General features: G+C 37.0%; 1 protein-coding gene across 1 annotated transcript in view; it reads right to left on the reverse strand.

The window, feature by feature from the left end:
- The window catches only part of LRP1B (LDL receptor related protein 1B), a 640,387-nt gene that overhangs the window by 191,235 nt on the left and 432,470 nt on the right, over positions 1–16,682 (reverse strand). The window contains exons 17-22 of the mRNA XM_048309308.1: positions 15,027–15,143; positions 13,069–13,149; positions 11,654–11,821; positions 9,781–9,963; positions 3,148–3,348; positions 1,451–1,696 (exon numbers count right to left, since the gene is read on the reverse strand). Coding sequence (XP_048165265.1) covers positions 1,451–1,696; positions 3,148–3,348; positions 9,781–9,963; positions 11,654–11,821; positions 13,069–13,149; positions 15,027–15,143 — 996 coding nt within the window. The remainder of the gene's footprint in view (positions 1–1,450; positions 1,697–3,147; positions 3,349–9,780; positions 9,964–11,653; positions 11,822–13,068; positions 13,150–15,026; positions 15,144–16,682) is intronic.

Here is a 16,682-nt window from a genome sequence, read left to right on the forward strand (position 1 = left end):
AGCTTTGATGCCATTAGGGTAGTATCACTACAGTTTGTAAAGAAAGGTATCATTTTTCTTTATATCAGCTGACATCACAGGTCTCAGATCATATCTTTAGTATTACATTCTTTGAAAAAATCTGGAAAAAATCAATTTGTAACTTCAGATTCCCATCAACACCAGTAAAAATTAAGCAGAAATACCTCATGGGCTTAAGAAAAACTGAGAAACTGTAGTCTCACTGATCCTATTTTAAAGCACAAGTGAGTATACTTCACTTAGTTTTTTTCCAGTTTAGTTTCCAAATATTGGTCATTTCTACTTGATTTAATTTAAAGTTTGTTTCAAACTTTCCTCATACGAGTTACTAACACTGTCTTAAATTATTTTAATCCTTCCATTTCTCTAACCCGGAAAGAATGCACTTTTTTCAATTACTGGAAATGTCCATAATACAGCAAATCAGATTGATCAAAAATCATTGACAACCAGACCAAAGCACTGACATAAAGCAAGAACTTTAACAGCAATCACTGCAGAGCAAGAATAAATAAAGAATATCTTAATCATATTTAGTGAATTATGAAATATCCAAATAAGCAATAGACAATCTGGAAGATATTTCTGTTCAGAATTGCTAAGACACTATCAAAGAATAAAAGGTAATATAGAATACAATTATCAAAGAGTCCTAAACTGAATTATGAAAATCTAGATAGCAAACTCAATACTATTTTTAAGTTTATATTGCACATACATGTTTCTGTTTTACACACAACACTGCACCTGAAAACAACACCCCTAACATAGTTTCCAAATTAGTAGGTTTTTCTTTCCAAATTAGTTTTCCAAATTTCAGTACTTATTAACACAGTGAACAATGAGGGGAATACATTCCCCTCTCCTGTTTAGGCTCATGTTGGTTTTCATCTTTATTAGTGAGCTGAGCAGGCTTTTAGTGCTGTCTAAAACCAGAATGCCTTAGGGCAAAAAAACAGCTTAAACCTTGAATGCTAACAGGCAGCACATAATGCACGTTCAACATTAACCTTCTGGACCCTGAACTAATACTGATCAATATCATGATGTTACAGATCGATCCAGTTCTTAAAAATACATAGTAGAATGTATAATTATGTATATACATATATCCCATGCATATTAAATATACATGAAAAACTATAAAACTTCAAACAATTTCAGAATTATACTGTATTCTGAACCATACCATTTCTAGGAACATCTGGTGTTAGCATTCTTAGATTAGGAACAACCTAATATTTCAATACCCTTTGCACATCAAGAATAGGGACAGTTTTAATGAGTCCTTAGATTGCCATCAAGCCCACATTTAGATAATCCCAGCCTGTATTTCTTGAATAGAAAAAAAAAGTGAAATAAGCTCTCAGTAAATAGCTATTAAATAGCAGCTATGAACACCCTGAATATTGAACATGCAACATCTTACCTGTACTAACACAACTTTCTCCATCCTTACTGAGCTTCCAGCCCTCGTAACATGAGCACTTGACGGTATTTTTATGCTGTTCACAAACTTGGCTACACTTCAGGTGCTTGGTACAGTAATCCATAATCTCACAAGTTTTGTTGTCTAGAGTAAGATTGAATCCTGCAGGGCAGGCACACACAATTCTTCCTCCAGGAACCACAGAACACTGATGGCTACATCCACCATTGTTAAGTGAACATTCATCTGAAATAACACGGAAAAAAAAAATAATTAAGGGTTGCAGGAGCTGTCAGTTATGTTGTATATACTTAAAGTCAACTAAAACACCTAAAAAGGCTTCCTAAAAAGACATGCAAACAAAATTTTGTATTTCTAAAGCAGATTTCTAGACTTGTTTTTAAAATTATCTGATATGCAACTGTTCATCTCGTAGCTTTACTGCAACCTTCCAAGATTTTAGCACAGCTCCACATGCGAGTGGTGATTCTCAGGAGCCAGTGTTGGGATTGACCCCGTTTAACACCTTCATCAGTAACATGGACAGTGGCATTGAGGGCACCCTCAGCAAGTTGTGGCTGTCAAAGGAGGGGAAAGATGCCATCCAGAGGGACCTTGCCAGCCTTAAAAGGTGAGGCCCAGGCAAACCTCTTGAAGTTCAAGAGCCGAGTACAAGGGCCTGCACTGAGTCAGGGCAATCCCAAGAACAAATAGAGGCTGGAAAAATAATGGATTGAGAGCAGCCCTGAGGAGAAGGAGGATGTGGATGAGAAGCACAACCTGGAAATGTGAGCTTGCAGCCCAGAAAACCAAATGGATCCTGGGCTGCATTAAATAAAGCTGGACCTCAAAGAAAGAAAGGTTTTGTTAGACCCCACCTAAAGGACTGCATCCAGCTCTGGGGTCCCCAGCATGAGGAGGATGAGGATCTTTTGGAGCAAGAGCAGGGAAAGCCACAAAAATGCTCCAAGGGCTGAAGCCCCTCTGCTCTGGAAATAGACTGAGAGCTGGGGATGTTCAGCCTGAAGAAAAAAAGGCTCCAGGGAGACCTTAAAACCTTTTACAGTGCCTAAAGGGGTTACAAGAGAGCTGGGGAGGGATTTTGGACAAGGGATGGAGTGACAGGATGAGGAGGAATGGATACAAACTGACAGAGGACAGGTTAGATTTGATACTAGGATGAAATTTTTCACTCCAAGGGTGCTGAGTCCCTGGCACAGGGACCCCAGAAAAGCTGTGGATGCCCCATCCCTGGAACTGTCCCAAGGCTAGGCTGGATGGGTTTTGGAGCAACCTGGGCTAGTGGAGGTGCTCCTGCCCATGGCAGGAGGGTTGGAACAAGATGACCTTTAAGGTGCCTTCCAAGCCAAACCATTCCATGGTATGAACTCAGGCTTTTGTAGTTGGAAAGAACTGCAAATGAGGTGAAGTCCTTTCCTACACACCAATGCCCTTTAAATTGTTTACCTCCAGGAATGTTTTAAGGGGTTCGAAAATGAATCTGTCCCCTTTGCCTTATTTGAAGAAAACTAGTACTTCAAGCATAAACTCATTAAGACTTTAACTAAACAAAAATCCTCTCACAGGCTCCAGTGATAAAATTTCAGTATGATTAACACGAGAACCTTTTCCTCAACAAGAGGTATTACAACAGACAGCATCATGAGCAATCAGAAAAATGTGTCTAAAAGAAGTACCACAAAGATCGCCTTCATCAGATCCATCAGGACAATCTCTTCTCCCATTGCAGAGCTTCTCAGGCTGTAGGCAGATGGAGGTATCATTAGCACAAGGGTATTTTGGTGGTCCACACAAATAGCCCTCGCAATTATCCTCATCAGACTGATCCTCACAATCAATATCGCCATCACATAGCCACGCTTTGCTAATGCATCTCCCTTGGGGAAAAGAGACAATAAACACAGGAAATCAGACTGGAAGCAAACTTTAGGAGAAAAAAAAAAACCCTTCAAAACAATATACAGATTTTTTTCCTCTCTTTTTATTTATTACGCTTTTCTATTAATACTTCTTTCCTCTTTGATGAGCAGAAAGAAATCAACTTGCACTTGTACTCTGAAGCATCATCCACAGCACTGTTGACAATCTAATTTTCAAAACAACACCAATCCTACTTATTTCTGTGCTGAACAAAACTGAATACAGGCAGGAATACACATCCTCATCATCTGCTAAATACACCAAATGACACTAAAATTCTCTAATTATTTTTAATTTCTGCCTTTCTTCATCTCTCTTCTACTGCAAGAGCCCTCCATGGGAGCAATGTTTCAATATAAGACTTTTAATTAGCATAGGTTTGCAAAGCAAAAATCTTTCTAGGAAGTAGACACAACCCATTCCCCAGTGAAGTCAGATAAATGATCAGCTTTTAGGCAAAATAACTAAAGCAGATGAAATTTCTGACATAACTTCAGTTTTGTCAAACCAGTGTTCAGATCACTTCTCAAAATGGGAAAAAAATTGTGTTGACCACCAATGCTTAGAGATGCAAGAAAACCTCTTGATTAAAAAAGGTGGTTTAATCCTTTAAATCATACAGATATTAAATTAGAATCCGCAAAGACAGGGATTTTAATGAAAAGAGCCAACATTGTGAATGCTGACACTTACAGGTGTGTGTGAGATCCTGTCCCAAACTATTTTTCAACTTGCCATTTGCTACCTACAGCCAGGAGGGTTTAGCTGTAAATTTTGATAACCCCAAGGCTGAACAGAAATGCCATGTACTTTATTTTCCAATTAATAGAGAGAGAACAGCTAGAACCATGAGTCATGAACCTGATCTAGAATATTTTTTTTTTTTGGCCCATGAATTAATTATGCAGAGAAAATCAATTGGAATGGGAAGGAAGATCCTGGGAATGTTTAGTTCCATTGACAGCAATTCTGGTGGATGCCCAGGAACTCACTGGCAAAGCCTGAGAGTCATAAGTTCAAACGTGCTCAGCATGAACTGACATGACTTTCTGCCCACCCTGCCAAGCTTATACAATTTTAGATTTCAACTTTCTTTAAGGGGAATATTTGTTGAAGATTGGTTTAATGCCTTTGGTTTGACATTTTAGACTTCTTTTGATGCAAAAAATGCTGATGTCCTCACAGAAAGTCAAGGGGATAAAAGACAAAAGAACACTGAAGAAAGGCATAATTTTGCAGCACTCATGAGACAAATGTGAGACTGTTTTCACTTTTGGTGAAGAAAAGCAAGAAGTGAAGCTTCAGGATCATACTACATTGAATGTGGGGTTTAAACAACAGAACACCATTTTACCAGTGCAAAATCAGCTTGAAAACAAGCAGGGAGGGGTGTCAATTAGAATGAAAATCTTCCACCTTTTTCTTTAGTGGCCCAAGTCCCAAATATCCCATACTTAAAAGACAGAATTGCACAGGAAAGAGGAAACAAAAGTGGATGCACGATACATATGCAGCTTATCATTACATGCAATCACAAGTGTTTCAAAGAAGTAACCCTATTGTTTATTATCTTGAATGATCATTGATTTTATATATTATTATAACACAGCAGTACAATGCAAGCTAATGGAAAATACCAACATCAACCAAACCAACCATAACCCAAAGTAAATTGAAGTTGCTTCCAGTAGAGCTCCTAATCTGTTATTTTAATCTTTTACGTGTTCAAATGTTTACAGAGAAAATCAGTTTCCCTGCCTTTCTTGTACCTTAGTGAAGATATGTTTTATGATGAAAGATTCATCTGTCTTTATGATACATATGACACATTCTTAAGTAGAATATACTTTCAAGGAATTAATCTTTGCCAAGATTTGCCAACCCAGACTGGATTTTTCTGGAATACAGAATGGAGGAAGACCCAGACTGGAGTTTTCCTAGTGTATGGAATGGGGGAAAACCCGGAGTGGATTTCTCCTCGAGTACGGAATGGGGGAAAACCTGGACTGCATTTTTTCCGGAGTATGGCATCGGGGAAAACACGGACTGGCCAAGACACGGACTTAATGAAATATTATGACTGTCTTGAAATCATTATTTAAAATTCACTGAAGTATTTTTTCCTTTAATTGCCCCTTAGTGAAACTCACACTTCTGGCTTCCAGGAACCTTTTTAGTAAAGTTCCATTATAAATTATTTGCCTCAATAGCTGTATCTGCCCTTTTCCATCGCTCTTTTGTGTAACACAGTGAAACAGAAGGCGTGGGCAGCAAGAAAGCCTGATCCAAATGCTTCCCCAACGATTTTTATTTCCTACAGATATTATCAACAGAATTAACTATTTATACACCCATTCAGTCTCTGTCAGGATACTGAACCCAGGAGGTTTTTTTGACTGATTACATCTTTAACCGCAGAAAAACTACTTTGGTGGAGCATTAATTGAACTGTTTCCTCCTACAGCTAATTCTTACTGCCTAAAGCTGCAATGTAACGCCTTCCTAACCTACAGAATGGACTCAATCTCATTCCCATCAACATTACAGAATGTTCCAATCTGACACATTTACCAAAATATTGTGATGGCAAATGATCTCACTTGTCCTTTAGAACACACCTGGGACTTAGATTGAATCACATTGTTTCAAAAATGTGGTCATTTGTCGTATTTAAAGCTTTTAGTAGAAAGTTTATAAATGACCCCTGGATGAGACAGGAAAAACAAAATGGGCCTAAAGAAGAGAGCTGTTACCACAGAAAACAATGGTACCATGAACTAAAGATAAAAATACTACCAATTTCCCATCATGCTTCTGGAAAACCTTTCCTTCCCAGCCCTCCTGAGTGCCAGCTTCTTTGGTCACACATCCACAACGGGACTCTTTCAATCCCCACCCAGACAGTACCAGTGCTGCTGTTGTTATAGTCTTCCCTTATCACTGTGATCAGCTCCCATTGACTTGCTTTCCTCTATGTACATCCCTATTTTTCATTCCAAACAAATTCTACTTCTTTCCTCAATCTTTTTTCCCCCCTCCTATATATTAATTACATGTAAGGAAAAAAAAAAAAAAAAAAAAGAAAAAAGTCTACAGAGTGGTATGAAAAAATGGTAGGATACCATCAACTGCTGCTTGAAAAAATAAAAAAGGACAGTAAGTATGACAAATAAACATTGCAGTTCAGATGCACTGCTTACTAAACTGAAGTATGCATGGCTCTTTTGCATTTGTCTTCACGGAAGTACTTTATTATGACCATCAGAGTAATTAGATGACATTTTAAGTGAGACTGCACAGATTCTGCTCTTGGTGTAGCACTACTAACTGAAAAGTAGGGAGATGGAATAAAAAGGACAGATTTATGTAGTACATGAAACTGAGCTGAAGTACATGCCTGTCATAATTTTCGGAGAACAGAATCAGAATTTAAAATAGAAAGTTGGATCTTTGTACAATTTATTCTAGTCTAATTCAAAAGAAGCCTAATCTAATTTAAAACCAGAAAATAATTGACTAGAAGCAGCCCAAGAGTAGACAATCTCAATCAGGTAATCACTGCTTCTCATACCCACTGCTGTGCAACCTCTAGTATATTTTTCATCACCCATCACTACAAACAAACATTGGGTGTTTATGAAAAAAATTAGAAAAGCAATTCTGAAATCTGGTAGCTCAAGTACCCTGCAGCATTTTGGCTGACTTTGGATACAGCAGCTCAAGGACTGCCCAGGTTGGAAAGTTCCAGCGAGACCAACAAAAATACTAAAGGTGTAAAAACATTAAACAAAATTGGAAGATAGGCAAGGGGATGAACAAAAGTGTTTATTTATTCAACAAATAATGTTGTTAAGGAGACATATGGCAGAAGTCATTCCATAGCCAAAAGAAATGACTTTTTGGGAATAAAATGTTCAATTACTAGAGGCAAATGACAAAAGGCCATCTATGTAAGTTGTAGAATGCCCTCTGTCATAGATCCTTAACTGAATATTGGAAAAGGAGCTGGGTACAATGGGTTCTTGAGATCAGCATCCCTCTAAGCAGAAAATTCCCTTTTGGCTGAATGCTGACAAATTCTGGTTTTGTAGCTTGGCACTCACGCTTGTGGCATTGTGACACATTAACCAAAGCCACAGCAAGGGAAGGCCCTGCAGCTACTATTTACAGACATAAAATGAAAAGAAGTAAGAAAAAAATCAGCAGCAACATCTCCCTATTGCTCTTCTCACCAGCTGCCATTTCCCTCCTGAAGCACTGGCTGTTTCAGCTCCCTCCATTCACACGTTCCTACACAGACCTATCACATTCTGCATCAGATGTCAGATTGCTAGATACCTAGCAATCTCTGAGGGGAGAATTAGCCAGTACCTCCTCATTTGAACAACTGCCATAAATGTACAAGCCAGACAGCATTATTTCTTTAGAATCACGCACAGAGAAAGTCACATTTCTTCTGAAATATTCCAGTAACTATTTCTCAAACTCATTATTATTCCTTTGTCCAAACCAGATGGAACAAACTGTAAAGTAACTAAACACAAATTTACCTTTGCTGTTTTCTACTACAGTGCATTACTACATGCCTCCTCCAGAATGGCAGTTTTGCTGCTTCCAGGAGGAAGGAAAATTGCAAAAGAGAAAATTATGCCTGTCAGAACTGGTTGCTCAAGTGGCTTTTCCACACAACAAATAAGTATGATCACATTTTCCTCCAAATCAAAGCTGTATACCCTTGAACTCAGCAAATGTTGGATGAAAAGTATTTTTTTGCTGTATTTCTATGTGGCAGCCAGAGAAGTCTCCTTTCATCCTGTAAACTGAGATAATGCCCTCCTTACACATGACTGCAAAATTGGGAAGTATATAATGAGGGAATGTAGTTTGGACAGTGGTCTTTGAAAGGGGGGGGTCTAGTTCTCTGTTGAAAAGAGAACTCATTCACACAATTATGCTGAATTTAAATACTTGCTCTTTCCTGTTATTATGGCAGCTGTACTTGGAAAATCTTAGCTTACCACCAGAAAGGATTTTCCATTCTCTGTATCTAAAATCATTCAGGATAAGTGAGAAACCAAAGCCCAGCCTAAGAAGCAAGCATTTCTGAAAGGTAATAAACCCTAACAACTAAAATCTACACTTCATCTTGTATTCCACACTACCTCTAACCTATCTCTCTGCTTTCCCTTAGCTAAAGTAGTAAGAGATCTTGCCTCATTAGCTTTCCAAATGCAGCTGATGAAAATAAACCTCATCTATTGAGATTTTACCTTTCTTCCCTCAAATAATTCTGCTTTTGCCACTTGGATTGGTGTTACTTTTTCCCCATTTAGGCACTAGGAAATACACTTCCTCAGGGTTTCTATCAATCAGTTTCAGGAAACAGACCACTCTGTTAGAAGTGAATAATCCATTTGTACTTGTAGAAAGTGTTTCATTTAAATGGTACATATTCTACACATCTTTATGGAAATGGTAAGAACACAAAAGGGAATGTTTTATTTAGACAACTGAGTATTCCATATTTCTTTATCTATACATTATGATTTTTGGAACTTTAAAATCCAATTAACAGCAAGATACTTTTGAACAGAACTTCTGAACATAACTCATCTGCAACATTTATTGTGCTTAGCTGTAACACAGGCATTAGAATGAGTTCTCCCTTCCTTCAATAATTACAGTTGCCCAGTGGCAACAATATTACTACTTCTTACAACCTTAAATATTGCTGTGAAAGTTAATTTAGCCCTAGTATCACACAAAGATTTGACAGAAATTACAAAAAATATTAATATTGTGCTGAAATACATTAATTTTTTCCTTAACGGGACTTTCCCTTAAAAAAACAAAAGTTCCATCTAAACATTATTTGGCAAAATACCCTCATGCAATGATTGCCGCATTCTTTTCACAACATTTAGTGAAGTATATCTAGGGGAAAAAAAAAAAAATCTATTTTAAACATAATCAAAGAATGCGTTTTTCTTCCAATACTCCAGATTTCCAGTGCTGCAGTTGTAATTCTTCAAAGTATTCAAGGTACTCTATACCATTTTATTCAACTTACTTCTAGGGCCAAAAATAAGAAATAGAAGAAAATTGAACTTTTGAGTACTATTAAATGCTATATTTGATTTGATATAATACCATAGAGAAAGGTTTCAGCTTTAAGTAATCTCAAAACTCATCCATTTTAGATTGTAAATTAGAAAACAGGACATGTAAATCAGTATAATTTTCTTGGTAGGAATACAATAAGTAACGTCACCTTACTAGTATTAAGCATTAAAATCATTAGCTAAAGAGTAGATAAGCGATCAAACAACACAGACTCACACAGACACACACTGAGTAGGTGAGAGGAAAATGCATTTGCAAGCACATACCTGTACTCTTGCAGGAGAACTTTGTTTTCTCATCACAGACTCGCAGAGTTCCATTACAGCCTTTCTCATCACTCCCATCTTCACAGTCCTTTTCTCCATCACAGCGCCACAACTCAGGAACGCAGTTCCCATCAGGGCTGCACTGAAATTCCCTTCCACTGCACCTTCCAGGAGAGGGAGTTTCTTAGAAAAATAAGAATTACATTGAAGAATTGGCTCGTGTGAGGTTTTGTCCCATTCCAAGTCTACACTGACTTAGTATCCTCTTCCTAACCAAAGCCAAAATCAGAGTCCCCAAGTATAACACTCAAAATGCCCTCCTCTATCCTGTAACTCATCACTCCAACACAAGCTTCCAGCAAACTCTTAATCCTCCTCACTTCCTTCAACCACAGGCTCAATACCAATTCTTATTTCCTTTTTTCATATCTGTCAGATAGGAATGAGTTTGGAGGTGTAGGAGGCCCAAGGCTGATGAAGTTTTCTTGATGCTTTATAAGCCCTGTTTAATCCTCAAGCTGCTTTCCCTCACCCTTCCTAGTTCTCCTAATGAGGTCCATCTCCTAATTCACAAAACTTGAAAGGTCACACCTGTGCTCTAACAAGGCCCCCCACATGGGCCTGGTTTGTGCTATTACAGCACTGGCAGAGCAGCTGGAGCTCTTCTAAATTCCACAGCAAGGAGCTTCACTCAGTGCAGCCCTGGAATCAACACTGACTGCTTCAAAGAATAATTACTGTGAGATTTTAATTATTCATCACATACATAATTCTCTAACTATTTTCTAGCTTATGGCCTTTTCAATTTTATTCCTGCTTTTCTTTTCCCAAACTATTAGCACTGTATTTCTATTATTTAAAAACATACTAATGACAATAACAACAACTTTAAAGCAATGGCATACTTAACACTATCCTGCTTGTACCAAAAAGCATTATTTGAATAAATTCTTATAGCACTATTTATAAATATACATTTTATTTTGTTTAACACTGCCTTGCTGGTTTTTTTCCTGCATAATCTACATTATTGTATTCTATTGTAAAAAGTTAGAGCGAGGATTTAAGTTTCAAAATGGAAATGAGCAGGGGTAAAAGTGGGTTGTTCAGTTCCAGACTAATCATTTTGACAGAGATAAATAAAAATTATTTTTTGTGAATATATAAAAATTAAGGATTTCACTCATGCTGGCGTTCTGGTAATTTGGGTATTTGTATGAGGTATGCAACTAGATTTAGAATATAAACTTACGAAAAGGGGCCAGTAATATTGTGTACAATTACTTTGTTGTATAAAAAACATTAGGAGAAAAATATGACAGATATTCTCTCATTCTGATCTGATTATTCTTTATCCTTTGCCATAAGCATCCTTTCCTTCTCTCCCCACCCAAATAAATACAACGTATGGCATTTAAAAGGGGCTGTAGTTTGTTAAAATGCTTTTATGTAAAAAAAGTCACAAATTCAAAGACTTGCATTACACAAAAATGAGAGTATTAACTGTTCCACTGCATGAAAAAAACCAGAAAATATCAATAATAACTTAATGAATGCTTCTTACTGTCTCTTCACCTAGACAGCATGCATCTTTGTAATAAGACAAACATCACATCTAGCATAATTCACTAAAGTAAAACGATAGAACTTATCTCACTGTAATATCCCTTCTGTTTTCAAATGCACTCCTCTTCCATAATACACTTCTGTGTTATCACATTGCACTTGACATTTTTCCCATTCCAACCTATACCAAGGTTAGAAGCATCTTCTCTTTTTCCATTGGCTGAAGGTCAGGTATTTATAACAAGGTATTCTCTGTGTTTATAAATATTAAAATGTGGGAACAACAACAACAACAACAAAATCTAACCTTCCCTGCTGCAGTTTGTTTTGGTTTCATCACTGAAATCTCCACAGTCATTGTCACCATCACATGCCCAGTGACTTGGGATACATCTGCCATTCTGACACCTGAACTGATCAGCAGAACACGAGTGAACACAGCCCAGCTCATCACTTCCATCACCACAGTCGTCATCTGCAAATGTTCATATTTTAAAATATTTTAAAATATAAAATATATGAAGGAAATATGTAAGGAGGGAAAATAATTTTAAAAAAGGCAAGAGGGAAAAAAAAAAAGTGCAGTAAATAAAGTAGTATGCTTACTGCCCACAGGCATCAAATTATTTCTAATGCAATCACTATCTAAATCTTATTTACCTACTCAACTCTGTCATTTTGGGTAGTCTAACCTCTTACTCAGTTATTTAGTCAGAGACACCAGCAAGCTGATGAGAAGGCTGTAGATTTTCCTAATTTCTTTAGCTGTGTATACCTACACAGGCTTTCAAACACAGTGGGTTTACTTTATTCTCTGTGATAACCTAAGATAGTTAACTACAAACACAAACAGCTTCATATAAACCAACACAAAAACCTGATGAATTTCTTTTCAATAGTATTAAACTTTGTTTCCGTGTGTTTACAAGAGTGCAAAGAGAAGAAAGCACATAAATAATCGTGGACTGTAGTTTCTCATTACTCTAATGTTGCAGTCATTACAACAGTCTTAAGGCAATTCCCGTAATTTGATCGTGGTCATCAAGGAAGGAAGGAGATAAATACGTTAGGCACACTCTAAAGGGTCTCCATGCACAGAAGTTCAGTCAGCACACTGTGAAAATTTCGGGAATTTGTCCATTTACAGCTGAAAATTCCTGTCAGACAAATGAAATTATAGAAACACCAAATGCTTTGGACCAACCCAACGTTATTAGGACTGGAGCAACATCACTCCCACGCCACAAGCTCTGAGAGGAGATTCATTTTAACATTCAAATATGTACTCTTCCAGCCAAAAGAACTAAATACATTGTAAAGTCTTGCTGGCCTTTGCTCTTCAGGGATGCTATTTATTTAACTGAACTTGTCCACAAACAACAAAAAATCAGATATATTGGTCACTGAAACCATTTTTCTAAAAACAGAAAATACTTTCATAAGCAATAGCTTTTCTTTTTTTTTTTAAATAATAAATCATCATACTTCATGCTAGATAATATAGTATTTGTACCTATTACCATATCCAATGCCTCATTCCTTATCTGAACCTTTAGTGTTGGTGATTTCTAGGTCAGGTCAGTAATTTAAAAATGCTTTATTTATTCTCTGACCACTTGCAAGCCAAACTGACAATATGAGTCTCAGAAAAAAAGAACATCAAAGCAGTATGTGTGTGATATTCTTCATATTCATTTCAGATACAGGGAGCTTGATACTTGCCTGAATCACAGAGCCATTTGCTGCTAATGCATCTTCCATTTCTGCAGATAAACTGAGTTAGTGGCTCACATGTTGGGAATTCTGTGAAAGTGTTCAAAAAGAAATAAAAACTATTTAACATACATCCTCTTCAGTAATGTTCTGCCACCATCCTATATGCATAAATTACACAAGTGTGTTGCAGCAAACATTTGCTTCCTTCCAGGTACTTAATCTGGAGAGGAAAAAAAGGTGAGACAACAAAAAAGAAAAGACAAAAAAGGCTTAAAGTATAAATACTGTCCAAACCCTACCCCTCCTCAACATGGATCATGAAATTCATCACTCTGTGACAAATGGCATAGTCCTACATTCCCATCAGACCAGGGCTGGTTTTCGCACTAACCCTGCTAGTATTTAAGACTAACTACAGCTTCATGACTGATACAAACTCTCTTTTCTCTGAGCTTATTTACGTAAGGGTTCTCCAATTGCAACAGCACTGCAGTAAGAGACAGCAAATGGAGCACTATGAAACGAGAAGGTTAAGTACCAAGCTAAAGAACAGCCAAGAAATAAAGTTACTCTACACTGGCATCCAAAATTAAAATGTCAGCCTTCACAAGCAGTTTCTCCAAGCATTCCAGTAAAGTAGTAGAAATCTGAGACAATATAATTCACCAATAATCTTCTGTACTGAACACAGTTATTTGTTTCTGTAATTATCAAATATGCTTCTGCATAGAGTAACTTAAAGATAGTTTGAATTTTTTCAGACTTCTTTTTCTTCTAAAGCCAATGGCATAGGCAGATATTGTGGTTAAGTGCTGCTGCAGTTGCACACTTCCATTATTTTTCTCAGAACAGATTTGTTTTGTCACTGCAATGTGTTTAACAAAAAAAAAAAAAAAAAACAAACAAGCAAACAAAAAAACCCCATAACACCAAAACCCCCAAATCAACAAGCCCAAAACAAACAAACAAAACCCAAAACCAACCAAACAAAAAGAGCAAGAACTTTCTAGAAGAAAGTGATGAAGTGTTGTCATCAGTGGTAGCTTTTCTTCCCACCCTTTTCTACTTTGAAGTAGGATAATCACCTTTGTTCAATGAAGTTCTTGGTGTTCTCTATTTAATTTTTAATTAGAAGTCTACCTTAATAATATTATTATTTTTACTCATGTAATAACTTCATTTTATGCCCCATCCCTGCAAACATTCAATGCCAGTTTAGTTGCAGCTCTGGTCTAGTGGGAGGTGTCCCTGTCCATGGCAGGGACAGGAACAAAACGGTCTTTAAGGTCCCTTCCAACCCAGACCACTCTGTGATTCTACACTTCAATACATCTTACTCTGTGATTCTGCATCTGCAGACAGCTCATTGACCCTTATGCTCTCAGACTCACAGCAGTTACTGGTGCCCTGCAAAACAAATGACTATTAAAATCCTTAATTGTTTGGCAGCAGCTGATTAGAGAGAGCACGCCCGTCTCTGCAGTATCTCAGCAAAGCAGCAGTCAGCACAGCTGCTGATACTCTCTCGTGATAGAACCAAGAATTTTTTTTTATTTTTTTTTTCTGAAAAATAAAAGATCAAATATCCTTCTGTTGAGGCTTGAAACAGGCTGATTTTATTGACATCATATGGGGGGCCCATGTGGAGAGGTATGCAGCAGAGATAAAGAATAATTTTTGAGGGTGACAGCATTTGATAATGGGCTGTAAATTAAAAAAGTGTTGATTGATCTGCATATTTGGTATTGTAGTTAAAAACTCATTAAATAGAAAATGCTGCATTTGCTTTGGATTTATTTATTAATCAAATGAATTCTATTTGCTGTTTCAGAAATAGTATTATCAGTTCAGTTCACATGAAAAGAGATCCTTACGTGTTTTATATTTTACGGAATAATTTTACTTTTTAATAATAATTTAGTAATAATTTTTACTTTTTCCCCCCAAAAGAAAAATGCACTTACCACAGGATGTCATTTCATCCGTTCCATCTCCACAGTCATCCTCCCTGTCACACAGCCATGATGATGGAATACACCGTCCATTCCCACAAGAAAACTGATTAACCTGGCAAGTTCTTGCTGTCAAGACAAAACACTCCAAAAATACAAGGGAAATGGACTAGATCTGTTAGGTCTCTTGGTGGGTGCCTGATTTTAGAAGCTGCAGGGCTGGAGGGCACATCCTGGCCTGCTGCACCTTTCCCCTGCTCTGACTAAACATCATTCACCTCCTTTGATTTCAGAGAACACTGGGGTCATCTGCAGGGCTGTGCTCTATCTCTGCTGTGTGGAATTCTTAGTGGTTTCTTCCTCATAAAAGATCATGAAATTCTACATATAATTATGCAAAACTAGGTGGTGAGAAGAGCATTAATATACGCTAATGCTTGAAGTAAAGAAAAATCAGGGCATGAAAATGTCCACCAACTGGAATATTAGTAACTTGTATTCCATAACATGAACAATGATCTCGTGAAATTCATATTTACACAGGAAAATGGGAATTAGGTTGTGTGTGATGTGCTTGGCCTCACTGTTCTTAGAATCCTTGCCTTTGCAAACGCTTAACTGTAATCATGCATTAAAGGAATCAATGCATGTCTTTCTCCCGACAAAATAAGGATCACTAAAGGAATTTGTGCTATGTAACTACAGAAATTACTTTGAAAGCTGATGAATAGTGAAATGCCACTAAAAAGCTAAGGTAGAAAACTGTCATTACGTATAATTTTGTTTATTTAAAATGTGAACCTATAATAGTGGCAGTAAGAGCAACACCGATTTTTACTCCAAATTTTAAGCTTTTAGAATTCACCTGGATGTTATTCTACACTTTAAAAAAATGGCTGATATGTCAAAAACCCCAGTAACTGAAAGAATATTTCTTCATTTGTTATTTTCAACTACCATTTTCCTTTTTCTTCATAGAAGTAGCCCAAAACAAAAAAGACGAATGAAAGTTTAAAATACTTCAAAGAAGTAATTTTTTAAACGTTAACAGTGTTTGCCACTGCAGGAATAAAGGGAAAAACAAGACTACAAAATTCAATCCATAGCCAACTGACACAGGGATTAAAAAAAATGGTCTTCAAATTAGACTCTCACTCTACAAGCAACAGTTGGATATCAAAGAGTATCAAGGCAATAAGACATCGGGGAATGTTTTAATATACAATGAGGGCTGTCTTTCACTGTACTTCAGCTCAAAACAGTCATCAGCTTATTGATGGCTGGCATTTTGCATATTTGAGGTTTAATGCTTGTTTAGTGTACTCAGACAACAAGCAGTAAACATCATTTCCACACAAGCAGAGGGCAGATTGGGAATTCCATGACTTACTACAGTGGAATCAGTAAACAAACTTGATCTTGCTATTTCCTTAAAAACCCACTCTCCAGTTAATAACTCAGAAATGAAAAGAATTTCAAGGCACTGAGTGGAAATTGAATAATTATGCATAAAATAAATCAGCAAAAAATAAAATTTACAGGTGACATGGCACCCATCACAGCATGTTAATACACAAAATTGTAACTGCCAAAAAAGATTTGTACCTCAAAGTTTGTACCTGAGCATTGCTTTGACAGTGGACCCATATGGAGAGATTAAGAGCTGAA

The sequence above is a fragment of the Corvus hawaiiensis genome, chromosome 7 (genome assembly GCF_020740725.1).
Source record: "Corvus hawaiiensis isolate bCorHaw1 chromosome 7, bCorHaw1.pri.cur, whole genome shotgun sequence".
Lineage (NCBI taxonomy): Eukaryota > Metazoa > Chordata > Aves > Passeriformes > Corvidae > Corvus > Corvus hawaiiensis.